Source organism: Leuciscus leuciscus (genome assembly GCF_965113295.1).
Source record: "Leuciscus leuciscus genome assembly, chromosome: 18".
Classification (NCBI taxonomy): domain Eukaryota; kingdom Metazoa; phylum Chordata; class Actinopteri; order Cypriniformes; family Leuciscidae; genus Leuciscus; species Leuciscus leuciscus.
This window is the reverse complement of record NC_138742.1, coordinates 22300973-22322721: the sequence shown is the minus strand read 5'-3', so window position 1 is coordinate 22322721 and position 21749 is coordinate 22300973. Positions and strand designations below refer to the sequence as shown.

Here is a 21749-nt window from a genome sequence, read left to right as displayed (position 1 = left end):
GGGCTTAAAAACTTGGACTGTCAGTTCTCACTTAATAATGTTGGGTTAAAATAACCCAACAAGTAACCCAACTATGGGTTGGTATAGCACCTTCCCAACTGTGGGTTACCACATACCAATGCATAGGGTTAAATAACCCAACAGTTGAGTTAACTATTTATTTTATTATTTTCATAATAAATAAAAGAAAAATTCGGTTGGGTAAAAAAAAATAACCCAACGTTTTTTACTGTGTAGAATAAAATAATTGCAATATCTATTGTTTTCCAACTTTAGACAGTCTAGGAAGCAGATTGAAACAATAAACCCCAGTGGGTCGCTGAACCCTAGTTTGAAAACCCCCGCTTTAAAGGGATAGTTCACCCAAAAATTACAATTCTGTCATCATTTACTCACCCTCAAGTTGTTTCAAACCTGTATGAATTTCTTTTTTCTGTTGAACACAAAAGAAGATATTTTGAAAAATGTCTGTAACCAAACAGTTGATGGACCCCATTGACTTACATAGTATTTTTTTTTTCCTACTATGGAAGTCAATAGGGTCCATCAACTGTTTGGTTACAGACATTTTTCAAAATATCTTCTTTTGTGTTCAGCAGAAAAAAGAAATTCATACAGGTTTGAAACAACTTGAGGGTGAGTATATGATGACAGAATTGTAATTTTTGGGTGAACTATCCCTTTAATAGACATTTCTGTTCAAAATGATATTTACAACAACCTGCTCATATTATTTCCACATATGTGTGTGCTATAACTCCTCATTAATTAGAAGGTTGGTTGTTACTGAATGAACACGCAAACTCTCAAACTCCACACAACTGCTGCATGATATTTCAGTCATCTGTTTAGAAGCTCACAGATTTATTTCATTGTATTGAAGTGTTTAAATGAAGACAACACAAGGAACAATGAAGCTTCCTTTTTGAGTTTATTATGTTACTGAATATTAATGTGCTTTCATTAAGTAGTTCATTGTTTTACAATGTTATGCCATAATTAGTTACCATGACGCGTCAGCGAACATCACCTCTGACCTGTTTTTCTTTATATATTTTATTTAAAACTTCCTTTACAACTGTGGGCAAAAGTTTTTATTTAGTTTATATTGTAATGTAACATTTAGGCAATATACTGCACCGTATTGCCACATAATCTAAAAAAAGATAATACAGAAATTTATATTTTTCCCTACCAGATGGGCAAAAAATAAATAAATAATCTAATTAAATCCCACTAAACCACAAAAACTTTTTCCCAGCACTATATGCCCAGGCAGTATTGCAGATTTCCAGCATTGAAAGGAATGAAACAGAGAGAGGTTTATCAATGTCATTTTTTTTATTCCAAAAGAATCAACATTTTCAAACTAAAATTTCAGTTAGTAGAATTTGTTCTCACCAGAATGACGTCCCCTTTAATTCTAAAGCAAACTGTTCACAAATGAAGTATAAGCCTCATCTCACAGTAAAATACCATTTGACACCTTTTAACAAAAAAAAATTAAATACTATAAAAATAAATCATTGCACAAAATAAGAGCCATGTGCTTATGATTGCTAGAAATCTATGTGCAACATCTTGGAACATACAGACATCCGTACACTGAAAATACGACAAGAGGGACGCTTAGTCATTCCACTTACACAATGAACTCACACAAAGCCACGTACAAATAAAATCTATAGTTTAATCGTGGAATATTAGTCTCATAACGCTAGTTTTCAAATGATCAAATGTACATTTAATGAAGCAACAGATAACAATAAAGGATGCAAAACAAGTAGTGTACTGAATGTCAGGTGTGTATCTAACAAATGGTGACTACATTTTGACATTCCCGGTGATGTAAGTACTTAGACGAGGGGAAAGGTGCTTAGAAACAAACCGCTTAAGGTTAAGCATTAGTGACTAGCAGATGCATTCAAAGTCAGGCACTGTGGGAAAGAAAAACGTGTGTGTGTACTTGAAAAGAGCAGCAACTGTTGCATCACTGTGCTTCAAACCCGCTTATTTGACTTCAGATCATCTCTAAACGAAAGGAAGCAGTCTGAATGAGAATATGAGTCGATCGTAAAATACTTTATGGCATCTATAGGCAGTAAATATCCTCTCAAATGAGATGCATGTTATAGAAGCTGCCATTCCATAATCATAAAGACTGACACATTATGGGGTGTTTGAGCAGTTTGATGGGTTGCATAGATTTAGTCCGTTTTCTCAAATACACAATGTACATGTCTATGTTTGAGAGCAGCGATAACAGATGCAAATGCTGATGGATAAAACAACCCATGACACCCTACTTTTCATAAAACAAATTCAACGGATAGTGCTTGAACAATTTAGTGTGACACCGATACCTTATAAAAACTGTGGAATATGAAAATTGTGCATTTACAATGTCAACAGAGCTAGTTTTAACTTGTTAAACATTAAAGTCAGTACAATCCGCCTATTTTACATCCCATGAGTCTCTGCGGGAACCACAAAGGGGAAAAAAAAAGAAAAGAAAATTAGCTTTTGAGGCTATTTTTAAAACGCATCACCACATTGAACGCATGGTGAGGATATTTTGCGTAAAGTTTAATCTGAAACCAAATCCAAAAGGCAAAATATTGTACCAATTAAAACAAAAATCGATAGCTTTTTACATTAATTGCCACTAGCGCACACGCACACGCACACACACACACACACACACACACACACACACAGAGTTATTAACATTCATCATCATTCACTAAACATTATAACTGTTGTAATTTTTAATCAATGCTTGATCACATTCACGCTCCACGTACAGCTGGATCCGAGGTCTTAGGTGGCTCAGTGCTAGCCCAACTCAAAACATCTGGAATTAGTTTGTTAAATGCCTACTGTACATGGAAAACAGCAAAAGCAACTCAGTCACATTTTATCTGTGACCTCGTGTGATGTAACTACGTCTACATTGAGCTCCAGCATCACTGACGGTGAACCAGCCGGAGCTCTGATGAGAGGCGGCAAATCTGTTCTCCTACTGCTGTTTCCACGCTCTCCTCCATTGATAAAACCTACAGGGTTGATGAGATGTGAGAGAAGATGCTTTCAAAGGGCAATTCAAAAAGCTTGATCATAAACGCAAGTGCTGAAGATGGTGGCCGCACGATATTAATGTGAGCATAAGCGCTATTGTTTTCGGTTGGGTACAATATGGTGCATGGTGAGGAAGGAGGTGAGGAAATCTCTGCCCTTTGAACTTGCACCTCCTCATCAGTAGATATCAGGACAGTCTGTGTATTTCCTATCAAAGTAGCCGCCAGTGTACAGCCAGTCCTGTGATCCTGTGTATGGGTTTGTGCCTGACTGAAACCACCTGAAACGGGCAGAGAGGTTAAGATATGGCACATGTAAATCACACACGCATACAAAAGGCAGGAAAGTGTGGTAGTGCTAACCTTGTGGACCACTCGTCGCCATCTTTGGCTCGCTCCTTACGAGCTGCTCTCTGTTTCTCTTCCAGTCTCTCCTTTTCTCTGCTGGCTTCATCTGCACAAACACACAAAAGCTTTATGTTAGTCTTTATCATGTATGAACAGAAGGAGGCGCTGTAGGGCTGTTTAACAAAAAAGACTTTTTATTACCCATGTTGCCGTTCTCCATGGCTCTGATGTCAGGCCGTAGGCGGCAGTCTGTGGGTCCCAGCACTCCTTCCATGCCAGGCTCCAGCTCATTCAGTGTCATGGCAAAGTTAGTGAAGTTATACATCTAGAAGTGAACAGAGGGGTTTCAAATCAAGTAAACCAATAATTAAAATGAGATTACACTACAGTTTAAAAATTTGGGGTCCGTTTTTTGTTTTTTTAAAGGAATTCATTCTTTAATTCAGCAAGGATTCATTAAATTGATCAAAAGTGACAGTAAAACATTTACAAGATTTATATCACAATTGTTTTCAACATTGATAATAATCAGAAATGTTTCTTGAGCATCAAATCATCATATTAGAATGATTTCTGAAGGATCATGTGACACTGAAGACTGGAGTAATGGTGCTGAAAATTCAGCTTTGCATCACATGAATAAATTACATTTTAAAATATAATAAAATAGAAAACAGTTATTTTAATTCGTAATATATTTAACTGTATTTACTGTATTTTTTATCAAATAAATGCAGCCTTGCTGAACATAAGAGACTTCTTTCAAAAGATCTACACTACTTTTCTATAGTTTGGGGTCTGTAAGTTCACCTTTTAAGAAATCATCAGTTGGTGTTCTGTTCACGTATTGACGTGTGTGTGTGTGTGTGTGTGTGTGTGTGTGTGTGTGTGTGTGTGTGTGTGTGTGTGTGTGTGTGTGTGTGTGTGCCTTCATGAATATAACATCATGTACCTCTGTCGAATGAGGCGGTCTAGATGATATTCTCCATAATAATCTGCTTCCAGGAACCACGGCCACAGTCTCTTGTACATCAGGCATTTCATCGGCATCCTCGTTGACGGCTTCTGGCTCCTCCTGTTGGTGCAACCGCATCTTTAAATCCCTCAGACAAAGACAAGAACCTTCCCTAATACTCTTTCATTATTCACACCAATTCTCCACAGACAGGAAAAGCATAAACACATACAGTGGACCCCAAAAACTATTTAGTCACACTTAATGTATGAAGTTCACTGCATTAGATGAGACATCAAACCAAGTGGCATCTCCAGTATATCTATCGTTTTACCATTTAAATCGAAACGGTTATTTTTGTGAAATGTCTGACTTGAAAAGGGAGCTTGGGCTTTCTTTCTTTAAAAGAAAAGTCTTTAAACGCTTAAAAGCAGTTTCATCATCACCTTTTTCCAAACCTGTATGACTTACTTTCTTTTGCAGAACACAAGAGAAGATAGTCTGAGGAATGTTGTTAACCAAACGGTGAAGAGAAAGTCATGTACAAGTTTGGAACGACTTGAGGCAATTGAGACAATTATCATTTTTGGGCGAACTATCCGTTTAATCTCCCACACCCAGAAGTCTGTCAAATACAGCCATAAACTGGGTGTGTTGTCGTATAATGGGACCAAAAGGAACTGACAAAAAGCTGAACAGAGTCAAAGGTCTGAGGCATGATGAGTATTTTAACACACCTGTTCTTTCTACACACCGCTCTTCTGTACATAAATTAGCATGTATATTTAAACTACACACCTACCAATGTAAACAGCTCTGTAAGCCTAAAACACTCCATTATTCTCTACATGTGCCTGAACCACTAGACGATCTCCTCAGAACTACACACATCTACACCTACTGATACTAGTCTACATCTGTTACCTTGACATGAACACAGAGAGGAGAGCTGCTTCCATTTATAATTAAAATAAATAAAATAAAATTAGGATATGATACAAGATAAGATAGCGATCAGGGGTTAAAGCAGCATGAGTGGTCAACTGTTAGCCATGCTAATATCTTTCACACCTGTTTGTGTTTTTTAGTGTCCGTCGCTCCTTTCTTCTCGAGCTTCCGATGGGCCTCGTACACATGTGGGTCGACGCTCCACATACACTCCGTCCATTTCCCATAGATCACGCAGCGCTTCTTCTTACTGCAAGCAAAGTACATGTAGAGGAGAACAACTATTTGAGATATAATAAAATAAAGCTGATCTTGAAAAATATTAGATGTAAACGGATGTGGGAATAAAGACTTCCTGTACCTATTTTGAGTCCGATTCCCATTATGACTTAGCTTACTTAGTTTACTTCATTATTGATATATTTGTGGTCTAAAAGAGAATGTTTTTCTCATGATGCCATAATGCTGTATATTTATTGTTGATTAATAATAATCTAGGGCAATTCGAAGTTAGACTGAATACTGGCTACTAGGCTTTGGCTAACAGAGGATCATGACACACAGACAACAGTGTTTTTTTACTTTAGTTAAAGATGTGCTGAAGCAGATATTGGTCATGAAAAAAAACCTGACTCTTTCATGTGTATTACATCTAGCAATGCTGTTGTCGTCCTTCTAAGTATCTCAGAATAGTTTTTTCTGGAAGCCATAGATCTTATTCAGAGCAGCGCTATGACTGCTATGAAAGTGAGGCTGTGAGGTAGACTTACCTTGTTTTCAATGACACCCACTGTAAAAAGCTGTATAAAGCTCCTAGATCACTTATAATTTTCCACAGCTCATGTTGTCTGAAGTTTTTTGTCTACTTAAATTTCTTGGAAAGATATTTTTGCAGTGTTTTGTCAGCAGAAAAAAACTAAAACACATTAAGTAATAGTACAACCCACTGAAGAGAGGTACGTCCATCCCTCACAGCCTCGCTTTCATTCCTGTTAAAATTCAAAGATGGCGCTGCTGTCAATAAGGTCTACATCAGCCATATAGATGGCCAAAGAAGAAAGAGAAAGCAATTCGCATCAACAGGAGAAAAAAGAAGTAAACCTTTCATTTTTAACCAGAAATCAATCATTCAACATGGGAGAGTTCACCATTATGCAAATGAGCAGTGATGCAAAGCGATGACTACCAACGGGACAGTGATGGAGCTCTTGCTACAGCCTGATCCTGCAGTGGAGTAGAAACGCTAACTATACCCAACAGTACAGTGACTTGGCACCTCCAGAGATTTAAATCACAACTTAATTATTAACTTCATTCAAAATGTCATGGGTGTCAAAGATTTGTAATCTTCACTGTCTTAAAAGGTCATCATTGCTTATCTCATTGAAAACCATTTTACACAATGAAATTAATAGCACTTATATGACTCCAGTCATGTCAGTAACTTAATAAAATTTAACCTGAAACGAGTCACCTCATTTGACCACTTCAAAAGGAGCTTTCGCACCGGAGTAACGTTTTCATAGTTCCTTTCATAGGGCGGAAGTACTTGTTTTTGGTGTGTTTGCGCCGTAGGAACTGGGAATGATTTTAGTTACAAAAAGGCCTTTTGGGGGGTACTAAATTAGCTCCTACTTTAGAGTAGAGTCTAACCCAGCACAATAGGAACTACCAGTGACGTAAGTGTACGTTGATTGGCCGAACGCTTGTGAAACACCGGCATCCGCCATTTTTAAAAAGCTGTGTAAACACAGTTTACATACACTTACTCCAGGAGCTAATTCCACGATCACGGAAAACAGCGATAAATAACATTTACCTCTCTCGCCTTTGTCTGCGGCGTTTGTTCTTTTCTCAGCCTTGATGATATGTAGAATTGCAAGTTATCGTAGGAGATTTTTAGTCTCTTAGGTAGGGTTGTTAACTTCAGAAAAGGAAAATACGGGACAATCGTGGTTCTTTATAGGAATATAAGGGACACTCAAAATATCTGTACTGTACCAAACAGTGTAGGTCATGCAGTTAAGTATGTTTAAAAGATTCTCAGACATAAACACATTTGTTTTGCTTAACCCATTTATGTACAATTGTAATGTCATACAAACAAAATGCCACATTACACACAAACCATCGTTCAAAATTGATCTGAAATAGAAAGTAACATGTAACATTATAGACTACAGTTCAAAAGTTTGGGGTCAGTAAGAATTGTTTTTTTGGAAAGAAATTAAAGTAAATAGCGTACTTTTATTCAGCAAGGATGCATTAAACTAAATAAAAGTGACAGTAAAGATCATTCTCAAGAGTCGTGATCAGCACTGCTTCTCTTGCTGTTGTATCAGTCAGAGGTTAGATCAGCGTAGCAGTCAATAAACGGGACAAGGAAGGTCACGTATGGGACAAATCAATTAGGCCTAATATACGGGAAGTCCCGGTTAATACGGAACAGTTGGCAACCCCACTCTTAGCCCTGCTTTTTGTTATTTCGATCGCATAACTATACATCAATATTCCATCTCCATTATCACAAAACCCACGACACAAAAACAGCTCGGATCACGACGTCCCGCGTCCTCAGTTGTTTGCGCCCGCACTTAAAAGACGTCGCTGTTGGCTGGCTTACGTTACTACTGGCGGTGCGAATGCAACCAGGAAAATGGCCCAAGGGGAAAATGTTGTTCTCGGGGGAACGCCCTGGTGGTGGCTAGTACCTATAACTACTTGGTCTCACTCACAGAATAAATAAATTGTAACTGATTGCAAATAGTGCATTTCTATGGAACTGATAGCTGAAAATGTTTGCTCTTTTGTGTGAGGCTTTATCCATGCTGCTAGGTGTTAGTGTAAGACAAAGATCACTGAAATATTGGCTGAAATGACTGAGTGCACATTTAAATCACTATAGCTATAAAAGTTGGCCAGGGTCTTTCTTAAAACATGATCCAATAATTTAAACAGTTCATGGTTATAGAAGCAATCCAGTAAAATGTGAAAAGTGTGAGTCAGGATCTCACCTCTTATCCTGGATGTAACCTTCAACTCTGTGCAGCTCCTTTCCAAACATCCCACAGGGTTTAAAGTTCAGCACGCACTTCTCTCCAGTACTAAGCAATCACACGTCACACTAATCATTCAAACATCAATGTGAATTCACAATAGAATAGATGTGTCATAAAAAAAAAAAAACTTTACCTGTGGTTGACAATTTCCACATTGCCGTACTGTTCAATCCACAGTTTACCGATAATTATATTATGTACACAGCAAAAAGGGTTCGTCCATGTGTAGGCCTCTTTATGCCTGTGAGGATACACACACACACGCACACACACACACACACACACACACACACACACACACACACACACACGTGAGCAGGCCGTTACTCGGCAACCCCAGAACCCTTTGCTCTCAAATCAAACCAGGATACCACTGACTCATCCAAGGAAAATCTCACTCACACAATCAATAGACCTTTTCATGAACACAAAAATAGCAGTTGATGTGCACACACACATATATTTATATATACATATCAGGGAATATCAGGATCTGTACATGTGTGTGCACATAAACATGGCACACTCACTTGTGAAGCTCTAGCGTGATGGTCCCTTTAGGTTCTGCCTCCACACTTTTGCCCCAGAACTTGAGTTTGGGGTAGATGGAGCCGTGGAACACAAAGTCGCCGGTCAGACTCTCAGTGTGAAACGCACTGATGGGCGGATGGTGACTCACCTGCTCTGAGATCAGTCTGAAACCCTGATCCTCTCTGAGTGAAAGAGAAGCAAACAAGAGTAGAGGAAGGAAGCATTAAAGGGGAAGAAGAAGCAAAGTTACATAAATGACAAAGAACAGTTTCCCTTTAGAGCAATCCTGATCTAACCAATGTTTATCGACATCCTCAAATCTTATCAGCATGGTTTGTAATTAAACGCTCTGCTGGTGTCTTTACCGTGTGAGTTCGTAGGTTTCTCCTAAAAGCGGGTTGAAAGGTTTTCCAGTTCTATCCCACTGAGAAGCGACTGCAGACACAGCGAAGGCAGCTACCGTCTTAGGAGCAAGACAGAAAAACCATGTCAAATTAAAGGCCGGATTGTAATATTACAAAAACTGAAATATAGAAATATATAAACGTATAAATTCTAGATCAGCCATTGTGTGTGTGTGTGTGTGTCTCACCTGCATCCTCTCTATAGAGTCGTTCTGTGAGCAGGCTTTGTGGATGAGGTATGTGTGCTCCATATACTCAGAGATTCTCTGCAGAAAGCTCAGGGGCTCATTGAACACAATGGGCATGGTGATCTTGGACAGCTCCTGGAATACAGCACAATAAAACAGGCTGAGCAGGACCAAACGTCGTTACAGGTTGTGCCAAACGACACATTTTCAAACTGGTTGACTAGTGGCCCTTAAGGAACGCTGCTTTAGGGTTATGTCCATTAGACAGTGATCAGACGTGTTTCTTAAGGGGTCCCTAGACACATTCTTACATTCAAAAACAGCTGGGTGTTGTAAATCAAGGGACTAGCAAATCAATAGAAAAGAACGATTTGAGATGAAAACAGTGAGATGCAACTGCATATACATAAACCAAGCATTGAAATATTTTAGTCTTGACAGTAATTTTCTTAATTTATTGCTGAAAGTGATGGATTTCTCAGAGAGGATTTGGATTAGGGCTGTGACTTTTTACTACACGATATATCGCGATACCTATTTTCGCCCTATACCAGTTTACCCCCTCCGAGAAGTTGTAATAAAAATAAATAAAAGTTGGCGTGACATGGAAAATGCAATGGTTTTTACTTCCCTATTGCGTGATCTATATCAGAGTGAAAAAGAAACAGGACTTGATTTTGTCCTTGATTGAAACTGATTGGATCATTGTTGTTTGCTAATTGCTACAAACTCATGTGAGTGACAGGTGCTGGGGGCGAGGGATTATTATTTGCCCTTTCCTAGCGGCGGTGATGTGTCATCAGAGAAGATATGTCCTTGCAAGAGGGAGGGGGAGAATGTTTTGATTCAGAGGGCACACGAATAAAAATAATAACATTGACATGCACAGATCAATCAATTTTAATGAACATTGCAATATTCCATAAAAAAATATGGTGACTAAGTACATAAGCTCACTAATAGACATTAATCAGCTTGTCAACCATCCATTCTTAATGCACTCATAATTATGCTGAACTTGCTCCTAGAATGATAAATTTTTTATCCTTACCAGTCCAATACATTTCTTGAGAATGCTCCAAACACTAAAATCATTTCTGGAGAACATAGGGGCAGGAAGAGACGACCTAAAAGGGCAGAAGAACAATTTCTTATTCATAAACATGCACACACTCTCACAAGTGTACTGATATGTTTGACTGTAGAACTATGCACAGATGTGAAGATTATACATGAACGAGAATGAACTGTAAACATAAGACGAAAATAAGAATTTAAAGATAGAGAGACAAAAGAAACAGAGAGAGAGAGAAGATTAAAGACAGGAGACAAAGAGCATAATAAGGAGTATATGGGTCACGGCACTGGAATCTGGCCGGACCTGCGCTTCTTAATTCCGTTCTCCTGAGGAACAGCTCCATTGTTCTTCTGAGCACCGTCATACGCTACAGCGTCTTTAAAACTGGCTTCTGATGTGCCTTCACACGACTCGTCTGAATCCAAGCCTGAGACACACAAGCACATTATTATAATGTACAAATCACAACTTAAAAATTTAAACACACTAGAAACTAAAATCAAGTCTTCCTACAAGCAAATTTATGCATCACAATATGATACTAAAAAGTATAAAAGAGTTAAATATTTGTGAAATTTGGTCTATAAAGTATAAGTGTTCAAGATATTTACTTTTCAATAATGTTATAATAATAATTAAAAGAACAGTGAAAAAGTTATTTATAAAATACATAAAATCGAATAATATCAGTTGTAAGCAAACTCTCTCCACTAACATTGACCATACATGTTAAATGCAGAAGACTTATAAATATCTTCTGTATGTCTGATATCAACATGCATTTATTACCGATTTCATAACATGGAATAAAATGCGGTTCCTCACGTTTTGTACCACCTGATATGAGCGACTTGGTTGATATGATATCAGGCTTCAGGTTTCCAGCACAATGACCTGCCAAAGTCCATATTGCCTTGTTTATTTATTCATTACATTATTTTCATCTCATTTCATCTCCGCAATGACAGAAGCCATCAGACCATCTGAAAGCAGCACTACATAATTGAAGTTATCAACAGATTGCGGTAAGCTGACACCAGACTGGCGCGCGCTATAACAAACACACACGGCTGAGGGCCAAAGTCAACAGTGGCCAAAACAATAGGGGACAAATGAGATCGTCCTCAGAAAACACAGCTGTTTAATACTGCTGTGTGTGAACTCAGACAGCGCTGAGAGAATGTCAATGTTTTCATGACACGCGACAGCTCCGGACCGGCTTGTGTCACAGAGGTGCCATTACATGGACAAAGTTGTTGAACTTGTTTCTCTTTAGGACTTCAAATTTTAGAGCTACCTTTTGGTTTCAAATACCCATCGGCGATACATTCATGTATTACATTCAATGCAAAAGTAGCAGGAGTAGACATAATGGACCCTTTTAAATCGTACTATTGATTATTTTTTTCTGCTTAACTGTGGAGCCCGACCATCCCGTGCCATTTCGAAATGTCTCTCACCTGTGACGGCATCATAGAACTCGTCTTCATTGTTCATGGTAGAGAATGGGCTGACAGCACAAGGTCTCTAAAACATGGTCTCTCTTTCTTGTCTCTGGAAACAGGGACACCTGCAAAGAGACAATAGTCAATATCAAAACCAGACTCGTGAACAAGAAAACAGCTTACAGTCGTTTTAAGAAGGCATATTGAGAGTCCATTTGATTCTTCCCATATAGGAAAAACAAAAATCCCATCATTCACCTTTCCCTCCAATGATCTTAGAGCCTTAGTTCATTCATGCATCCATTCATCTATCATGTTTGACTGAAACTAGCTGGCTGCTCTTGAAATGAGAGGTGGAGCCACTGCAGGTCTCCTCCCATGGGCTTGTATGCAGCAACTTATTTGATATAGAACTGAACTTTGGACAATCTCCATCCAAAGAGTGTAAGCTGAGAGACAGACCTGTACTGTGACGCACACAGGACGGCCTTATCTCAGTCTAGACAATACCTGAGGGGACGCTTCTTTCACGGTTAAAGTCTATTAGCCAGCTATGCAAATTTATGTAGCCATTGAGTAGTTAAAGGACACTTGCTGAATGTCTCTCTCGGTCTGTTTTAGCGGACTCAGTTAGGCTCAATGAATTCCCTGAGCACAAATTACTGGAGAACAACTAACAGCTTTATTACATCCTTTGACTTTGAAGTCTTTAAGCAACATGAAAAGCGAAGACGAATCAAGCAGTACCCATTTCTAATTACCCGGTTCAAGTCTTTCTTCAACTATCATGACTTCTTTGGTGTCTCCTGTGGCTCTTGTTAGCAAAAACATTTTCTGAGATAGCAAAGTCAATGAGCCGACTCGCTATTAGGACACATATGCAAATCTAGGACAAATATGCAAATCAAGGTGACAACCAACAAGTATGTTGCATAACGTTTATTGATTTTTAATAATAAACCTTATCAGACTTTTTTTTTGCCACCAACCGTTCTGCAACTTCAGGAAATACCTTTTATATTATGACAAATCACTCCACAAATTACCTTGACAATTCATTGGTGGTGTTTGCTAAGCAAAGTGCCACTATTACTCCAGCTCATAGTTAGGGTTGGGGGGGGGGGGTCCATAGCCCGTTTGGGAAGAAATGTGCTATCATTTTGATGGACAAGAAGAAATACATTAGACTAACAATGACTGAAGTAGGGACCAGAGCATCTTCAAATAAGCAAGCACCCACAATACCTTAGAAAAACGTTATGAATCTTAATAGATTAACACAAGTTGTATTTCACTTATGTTTCATAATCTACCATCAACCTGGTCAGTGCATGACAAAAGTTTTAGTGAACTCTGAATAAATAGTGTAAAGTAGCAACAGATATTTTCTTCCTTATGACACACATGCAAGTGTAACGGAATATCAAAAAATATTTAAAAAGAAAAACAAAAGTAGGAAGAAGATTTTTTCATTGTGTATCCATCGGTTTTGACATGTGGGCATTGTACTCGAATGAATGCAAGATAATGTAGTCAATTGTAAGAAAGGCACAGAGTTAAAGCGGACTTAATGATTGGAGAAGTCCTGCATCAACAGAGAGAAGTCTGTCGTTATCACTGGATGATCCAGTTTTTACATTTTGTTTAAACATTATGAGGTCAAATAATTTTTTTTACACCTACACATGGATAAGCTGTTCACAATAAGATGCAATAATATGCATTTACAAAACAGGTAAGGGGAATTTTCATTTCTTGCCAACTTTCATTTTAACGAATCTGTGTGAAATTCCATTTTGCTGACATTTCATTTGGGAATATAACACTGTGTCCTAGACACGACAGGCAATAAAAGGCTTCTTTTCTATGTTAATCAGAGTTTCTGTCCAAATCGGCCATGATGGTGATAGGCAGCGATTCTATTTTAGAAATGTTTCTATTTCTGCAACGTCGCGGCTGGAACAACAACATACAAAGTATGCCGAAATTCTCAGGTACGGTTTATGTGCTTTATTGCATGTCAAAAACGTCTAATGTGAGTTTGAATATCATTTTGCGTGACCTTTATAGCCATACTGAAAGCGGCAATGGATAAGATCAGATCTTGAAAATGAATTAAAGGAAACAAGAAACAAACTGTGAACTTAACGTGAACAGTCACTCAGTATTTTTAACAATTGTTAAAATGGTCCAATGTTTATGAATTTGATTATGTACTTGGTTGAGAGTGCAGTGTGCTTGCAGATAGACTCCGCCCACACACTCTTCTGATTGGCTGTGATTTTTTATAAATGTTGTCGCATCTCATGTGTCATTTGTGTGGACGGACAGACAAATTGCTTGTTGCTGGGATCTTATCGCCTCGCATTTGGTAAGGACATGGTATAATGAACATTATATCTGGACACTGGCCACCCTGCCCTACATAGTGAGCAAAATAATGTTAAAGGAGCTGTATGTAAGACATTTATTTCAATTAATCATAAAATGGCCCTGATATGTCACTAGACATTAAGAAATCATGTTCATTTCAATTACTTATATCACTGACAACAGTAGTCCGGCCAGGATATTGTCATTTAAAAGTGAAGTTGCAGCCCTCAACTGATGTTGATGTTGTCATCTTGTGTTTTGGCCTGAAGCCCCACCCTCCACCTATCTACCAATCACGAAGTCAGTAGTGTTTTGGCACCCGGGTTGCCAGCTCTGCTCTAGTTGAAAGCTCCTTGTAGCAGCCTACGTTCCTGCTGGATCCTGCAGCCTATCTGGCAACCTCGAGTCAGGTGGGAGGGGGAGGGGATACACCGCTCTACAGTAATTTGAAAGTGATTGCAGTACCAGTTTTGGCCACAATCTTACATACGGCTCCTTTAATAAATCAAATATAGTTTCATAAATTACATAATTATGAACAAAACAGCATCATACGTATATTTATGCATAGTTTAATACAAAGAGCCGAGATCACACAGAGTACTTTTTGCTTTTAAATGCAGTGGGATGAAATTTCATGGAAGAGGGTTTAGGGAAAGGTTTAGGGTTGGGGTGTAGGATTTTAGGTTTCGAGCTGGGATTTGAGCTTCTCTATTTCTGGAATGTTTTGAATGAACAATGCCACAGCGCAGCATCTAGAGGGTTCAACTGGATAGGTTAACAAAAACATTAAAACACAACGACTCATACATCATTAGGTGGCTGGTGCACACCTAAAATTCAAATGCACCGTTTTTGCATTCGAATATGGATTTTTATTTTAAATTCGACGAATATTCGAAATTCGAATTGTAAATTTGGCAGCCCTATTTCCTTGTACCAATAAATCAACTCATTGTTCACAAGTTTCAAACAGCAATTCAGAAGCATATCAACCATTTTGCAAGGCCTAAATGGTTTCTAATGACCCAAACCATGTGACACTTCGTTTCCATCAGGTGAAACTCAAGGTTATTTATGAGTTTTTAAAGGGCAAAGGTCAGGGGTCAGGCCACAAAGACGACTTATGAGTAAATCAAAGAGTTAGGAAACGAGTCTAACTTAAGCATGGAGGACAACATGCAGCTGTCTCTCTCTGTCACGGTCTTAACATCAACTCTTAACATCAACTGTTTTTCAAAAAATGCAGGCGCTCCGTTTCAAAGCAGAAAAGGGATGTGAATGTGTGGAATGTTCTTAACCCTTTCAAGCATGAATTATGACAACCTCAGTAAGGATGTTTTTATCCCTACATGTTTTTATTGCTCTTAGGGCATGAAAAACAAGACCTGCACTTTTTTATTCCACATATTTTTCAAAGAGATTTGAGTAGACCGTATGCGTTTTTGGTTTTAACTGGACTAAAGAGATACTGAGTTAAATATAGAGTAATAACACAGTAATACTGGATGTATTTAACAAAGCAATGAATAACATTATGAAATCATGTAAAAACTACAAAATATATACAAAAAAATATAATAAAGCTTCAATTACTGCAAACTCACTGGAGTTTGTTCCTGTTCGACCAGCAGACAGAGAGGAACTTCATACAAGCTGAACGTTGTATGTCTTTGATATCAGAACATGAGGATGTGATTCCATCAAAGATCTGGTGGAGGTAAAACTCAGTGAAAAGGAAACCCAACTCAGACTATGTAGAAAATGCTTATGCTCCCTCCAATTTACCAGAGTTGTACGTCGATTTACCCTTATTAGCTGATAATTCTGATTATGTATTTCTACAGTAGCTGAAATCTACATTTATTAATTAATGTTTTAAGATTGTGGATAAAACAAATACCAATCAAGTGCATTACAAGTAACATGCATAACATTATCCAATTAGCCTACTATTTTGATGAAACGAGTAAAGTAACTCATTACAAGTAACATGCATTACATAGTCAGATTACTTTTTTGAACTGCAAATTACATTCTAATAAAACAAATACATTTATTTACAACCAAAAAAAGTTGCTTCAGATGAGGGCTTTTTAAGAACAGTCACAGTATGAATTGTAGCTGAAATATAACTAATGATGCATGATGTCCAATTTAGTACGAAAGATTAATCCGAATTTCCTCCCAATCTAAAATCAATAGGCCTACTTTGAAAATGTAACAATAATATGACAATAAGATAATATTACAATAAGATAGAACGAATGGATGGATATTCCGGAGCAACTTGGTCTGGCCGTCGGCCAACTTGGTAAAAAAAAAAAAAAATAATTTAATGGAGATTTTGTCTCCATTAAAGAAAGTCATACAGGTTTTGAATGACATGAGATGAGAGCGAGCAAATTACAGAAATTGGATTTTTGGTTGAACTATCCCCTTAAACACACATTAGAGCCAATATAAAAATAAGCAAAGGGTCAACAGGGAGACACCATCAGTCCCCTGAAATCAAACAAGAGAGACAAAGCCAGAGAGAGACTATTGCTCAAGGTTTTCAACAGAATCTGATACATTATCTCTGATGCACTTTCACCTACATGGGAAAACAAGTGTTCTGCAATCAGATGAAATGTTAAAATAACACAGACGTCTCAGCCGCCCCCCCTCCCCCGAGACACTGTGTTGTGCTACAGTAATGATCTCTGATATGCGAACAGCGTTCCCGGGAGCGAGCTGAATGGAATCAGAGACGACCGAACACCGGTGCCGTGGCAACTGATAACCAGGCACAATATGTCCGCATGAAAAATAAAGACTCAGGTGCGGTGTTTTACAAGACCCAGCACACAATCAGGCCCTGTTCATTTGAACAGAATCCTGATCGGCTGGACCAAAGGGTAGAAATGAAGAACCTGGAACACACAAATACAATTTGGGAAAAGAAGAACAGAAGTGATGGGAATCCAAGATAGAATGGGTTGTTTTTTTTGCACTTATTTGGGGGTAAATCTGCAGAATTGATTGTGCTTAATGTATTTAAAGTCAGCATGAAACAGAATTTACGATCTAGCCTTTTCTTCCCTATTGTGACTTCTCAAACAAGAAATAGTATAGGACTTGGTTTTGTCCATCTGGAATTGATTGGATGGTTGTGGTTCGCTACTGCTGTGATGTCATGTGAGTGACATGCTGTCTCGCCTTCGCACCAGTAAACATGTCAACAGAGAAGAGAAGAGGGGGGGGGTAGTAACTGAGTTATGGTCTGGCACAGCTTCATTAATAACTCATTTCCAACGGACGTCGCTCAAATGCCTCTGGGCGCAATTGGATAGACCTAAAACCAATCAGAGTGATCGTCATCGTGTAAAGCCATATGCTGCGTCCCAATTCGCCTAAGCTACACTACGCCATAAAAGTATGTACTCTTTTTTTGAAGAAAAGGTATTTACTTTTGAATGTGAAGCAAAAAAGTAGGCAAGCTTTGGGACATTCTACTTCGTCATCTTTATCGGACGGACCTCTCGCTGCATCCTGTCACGTAAACTGCCCTGTCAATCATCTTGTCACAGTTAAAATCCTCTATTAAATCTAATTTCATTTCCTACCGTTTCGGAGAGAAATGTAGTAGCACGTTCATCTGCCAGTGGGTCTTTCATGGAGACTGTCCTCATGTGTTTGCAATTTGAATATAATAATGCATTTAAAAGTTGAACGGACGTCGCTCAAATGCCTGACGTCGCTCAAAAAAACCAATCAGAGCGATCGTCAATGTGTAAAGCCCGCCCCAACGTTTCTGATTGGTGCCGCGATTTCGACGGATTAGAAATGGCCTTGAATGAGCTCTTTGCCAGACTACTTGCAGAGCAAATCTAAATTTGCCAGAAGTTGTCTGGGTTTTCCCAGGCTAATGAAGGCATATAACTATAATAATTACGTGCATGGATAAATAATTTAAAGACCTGCTATAGTCAATAATTAATTGATCACAAAAATAATTAATTGATCACAAAAACGACATATCTAAATGTTTTTTTCCAGTGAAAAAAAATTATTCATGACTTAACTCTACACCCTTACTTCATTTAGTAGCCTATTCGCGGAACAATGAATAAGCTAATTAGCCCCGCCTCCACTCACTCGCACCAGCTCAGAGATCCACTCGGTAGGAAAACCAGTGCACAATGGTATCGCTCTTTACAACGTCGGACACATAAGGGTATAGATTAACCTTTTGCTTGACTATGTTATCAAACAGCTAATAATGTGGTGCTAATGTTACACAAACCATGTTTTCCTGTTCATCATCTCAGAGTCTGACTGCTGTCCACTGCCTTCTAACAATCATCAGAAACACTTTGAACCACTCAGAACGTCAGTGGAGAAAGGCATATAGTTCATCATAACGCTATATTGCTAAATCTACCCAATTTTTCATATCAACCAAAAATATACCGGGATAACCTGGCTTCTCCCGAGACTCCCCTGCTAGTTTGCAGTTAATGATATGCTGAAGCCAGCAGATACATTGACCTGATTGGTTACAAGCTAGTTTGTGACATCAGAAACACCAGCGATTTCAAACCACGTTTTTGAGACTGTCTTCGTTGGTTCACCGCAGTTTTAAAAAGAAAATACTCGGCAATGGTGTGGACTTGAGAATTTGCACATGGTTTGTCTTAAAGCATATTAAAAACACCACATAGACATATAAACAACATTAAAAACTTAATTTTCACCACAGGATGACTTTAATACAGCAATATTCCATGATAAAATAAGAATTGTCAATATTGATTTCATGGTGACTTTAATCAGTTTTTCTTTATTTTTTTTATTTTTTATTAAAGGAAGTCTTAATAAAGCCATAAGGGGATGTATATAATAGATAATGAATTATAAGCATTACAAATCTGTGTGCATTTGTGAAGGTTAGGTACAGGAGGTTGAGGCAATACCCGAAAGGTCATGACTGCCTAATAAAGTGACTGTAGGTAAACACACAAACACCCACAAGTTTTCAGAAGTGGAATGAATCACAGACTCGGCGTTACTCACAGTTTCATTGAAACATTTGGAATGTGGTCTGCTTGGGTAAGGTGCCTTAACATACCTGACAATGACACATTAATAAGCAAGTCAAGGCGGTGTTGGGAATCTCCATGTGCACGCACATAAAACAAGACAGTGGTATCTTGCTTTACTCTCAGGAATGTGGCCTGATACTTATCTACATCTGTCTACTTGCCACAAGCTACACACAACATAACACCTCAGGAACTGAAAAAGCAATAACTGCTCAACCGCGCACGTGACAAAGCCCACTGTACATCACTGAACCCTTTTACCCGCTTTAACACCGGTAACGGACAACTTCTTTGACATTTCACCCTGTTGCTGCAATTAAAAGCCATGAAACCTACATAAGTCAATATGACAATGCAAATATGTCAAACATTAATACACACATACCATTTGATAAACCCACAGCCCAAAACCTGTCATTCTTATTAGAAAAGAACATGTACAGAAAAGAAAGAGAGAGAACTTAGTAAAGAAGATCAGCAAGTTGTTACAGATGTGTAACATGCTGGTGTATAAAGCCCCAGGGAACAACCCGAACTGGTTCATGTCGGTGCAGAATATGTTAACAACACACTTAAACAGATGAAAATATCTGGAAAGCAAAACCTTCACAAAACGTCAGTTTACTTTTAATGAGAAGTCAGGCTGAGGAAATGACAGCTGAACAGCCCTAAAACTCAACACGACAGGCTTCAATCTCTAAAACTCACTCTAAAGTAAAAGATAATGCTGCACAATTCACAACAAAATCAAAAGATTCAGCAGCTGACACTCTCACAAATCAGGGCTGTGTCCTAAATCCTAGTGAGCTGCCTAACGTTATCTAGACAGCATTTTTGGGGGTTATTCTGGTTCAGATAGCCTAGGTAACGTTAAATCAGTGCGTTTTGCCAGTGATCGCTGTTCCCTCAACAATGTTGTGTAGATAGACAGCAGCTCGCTAGGTTACGAGGAGCAGTCGGAGTCTGTAAACAGATGCTAAGATGCTAAAGCTCCAGCTAACTGCCAAACTTACTAAGTAACGTTAACGGCTCGAGAGCTTTTCGTCCGCTGGAAGGCATTGCTTTAAAACCTCAGTTACTGCTGTGAAAGAGTCCGAAGAGTTACTTTTAAAGAAGACAATCGGGTACCTGTGATGATGGCTGGATTTCGCTTCTCTCGGACAGGGATGATGATGATGATGATGATGCTGTTGCTGTTGTTGCTGCTGCTGAAGAGCTGACACTCTGCCGGAAGAGACTGATATGGGCGTTTTGATTGACGTGTCTCTTGGCCAATTATATTGTGTGAATTTCGTCGCCTGACTGGTTACGTCAGAGCAAGACCTTTTGCATTGTAGTTGCACAACAATGTGTTTATCATGCAGCTTTTGCTCTGTTAAACTCAACAATACTTACTTTTAAATGACTAAATATGTACCACAATAAATAAGTATGCGTCATATATGCTAGCTAGCGTATATATAAGAGCTTGGTTTAATTTAATTTAATTTAATTCATTATATATATATCGCTTAAATATTATATGCTTAAAAGTTATGACAATACATGTTTTTACATTGCTTTAACTCATCAAAATGAGTCAACTTTTTTTATGTTAAAAGATTCTTTTTTTAAAGTCAGTTTAATGTAAATTTAAGTTGAAATGACTTAAACATCCAAGTTGATTTTACTTTAAAAAATGTATGTAGGTCATTCCAGTCATTTAGCCTATTACACATTTTCTTGACATCAAGATATTGAACCGAACAGCACAACCTTGCTTATCATATGTTGCAGTCTGTTCTATGAACCACCTTTCAGGCTATTCCTGTTTCATTTTAACCTAATGTTCATTCCAAGAAATTTATATAACGTTCATCAGTCATTACCAGAGGCCATTGACGGAAATGTAAAAAATAGTACAGAGAAGCCAGTTAAAATAGACCTGCTTGCATGCTATGATCCTCAAATATTGCAATCTCTATGAAAGCATGATCAGCTTGTACATTAAAAATATAAATTTGCTCTGTTTGTTTTATGTCTCTCGTTAATAATGAGGCAGACGTCACTGATATTCACCACTGTTTCCAGCAGCACAGCTGACCTGCATTGACCTCACTGCTTAAATGTCCTTATTGTGTGTGTGTGTGTGTGTGTGTGTGTGTGTGTGTGTGTGTGTGTGTGTGTGTGTGTGTGTGTGTGTGTGTGTGTGTGTGTGTGTGTGTGTGTGTGTGTGTGTGTGTGTGTGTGTGTGTGTGTGTGTGTGTGTGTGTGTGT

At 38.3% G+C, this 21749-nt stretch overlaps 1 protein-coding gene across 2 annotated transcripts; it reads right to left on the bottom strand.

Annotated features, from left to right (window-relative positions):
- Positions 1-1322: 1322 nt before the first annotated feature.
- Positions 1323-20757, bottom strand: osbpl2b (oxysterol binding protein-like 2b). 2 transcript variants are annotated; one of them, XM_082144529.1, is made up of 15 exons: positions 20622-20757; positions 12049-12158; positions 11414-11482; positions 10892-11015; positions 10562-10637; positions 9511-9645; positions 9284-9381; positions 8918-9100; positions 8521-8628; positions 8343-8432; positions 5452-5578; positions 4378-4500; positions 3627-3750; positions 3441-3531; positions 1323-3358 (listed from the first exon to the last, which is right to left on the bottom strand). In XM_082144529.1, exons 2-15 carry the CDS (start codon positions 12083-12085, stop codon positions 3256-3258), a joined length of 1488 nt encoding a protein of 495 aa, XP_082000655.1. In that variant the 5' UTR covers positions 12086-12158; positions 20622-20757; the 3' UTR covers positions 1323-3255. The 2 variants fall into 2 exon arrangements, with proteins under 2 accessions (XP_082000655.1, XP_082000656.1); XM_082144530.1 differs by lacking the exon at positions 11414-11482.
- Positions 20758-21749: the final 992 nt, after the last annotated feature.

What these genes read in the sequence shown, in the direction of transcription:
- osbpl2b (XM_082144529.1), bottom strand. Translation starts at nt 12,085, where the DNA reads ATGAACAATGAAGACGAGTTCTATGATGCCGTCACAG. An exon ending in GAAACCTACGAACTCACACG is followed by an intron (nt 9,101 to 9,283) that starts GTAAAGACACCA and finishes TCTTTCACTCAG; the next exon opens with AGAGGATCAGGGTTTCAGAC. An exon ending in GGCGACGAGTGGTCCACAAG is followed by an intron (nt 3,359 to 3,440) that starts GTTAGCACTACC and finishes TGCCCGTTTCAG; the next exon opens with GTGGTTTCAGTCAGGCACAA.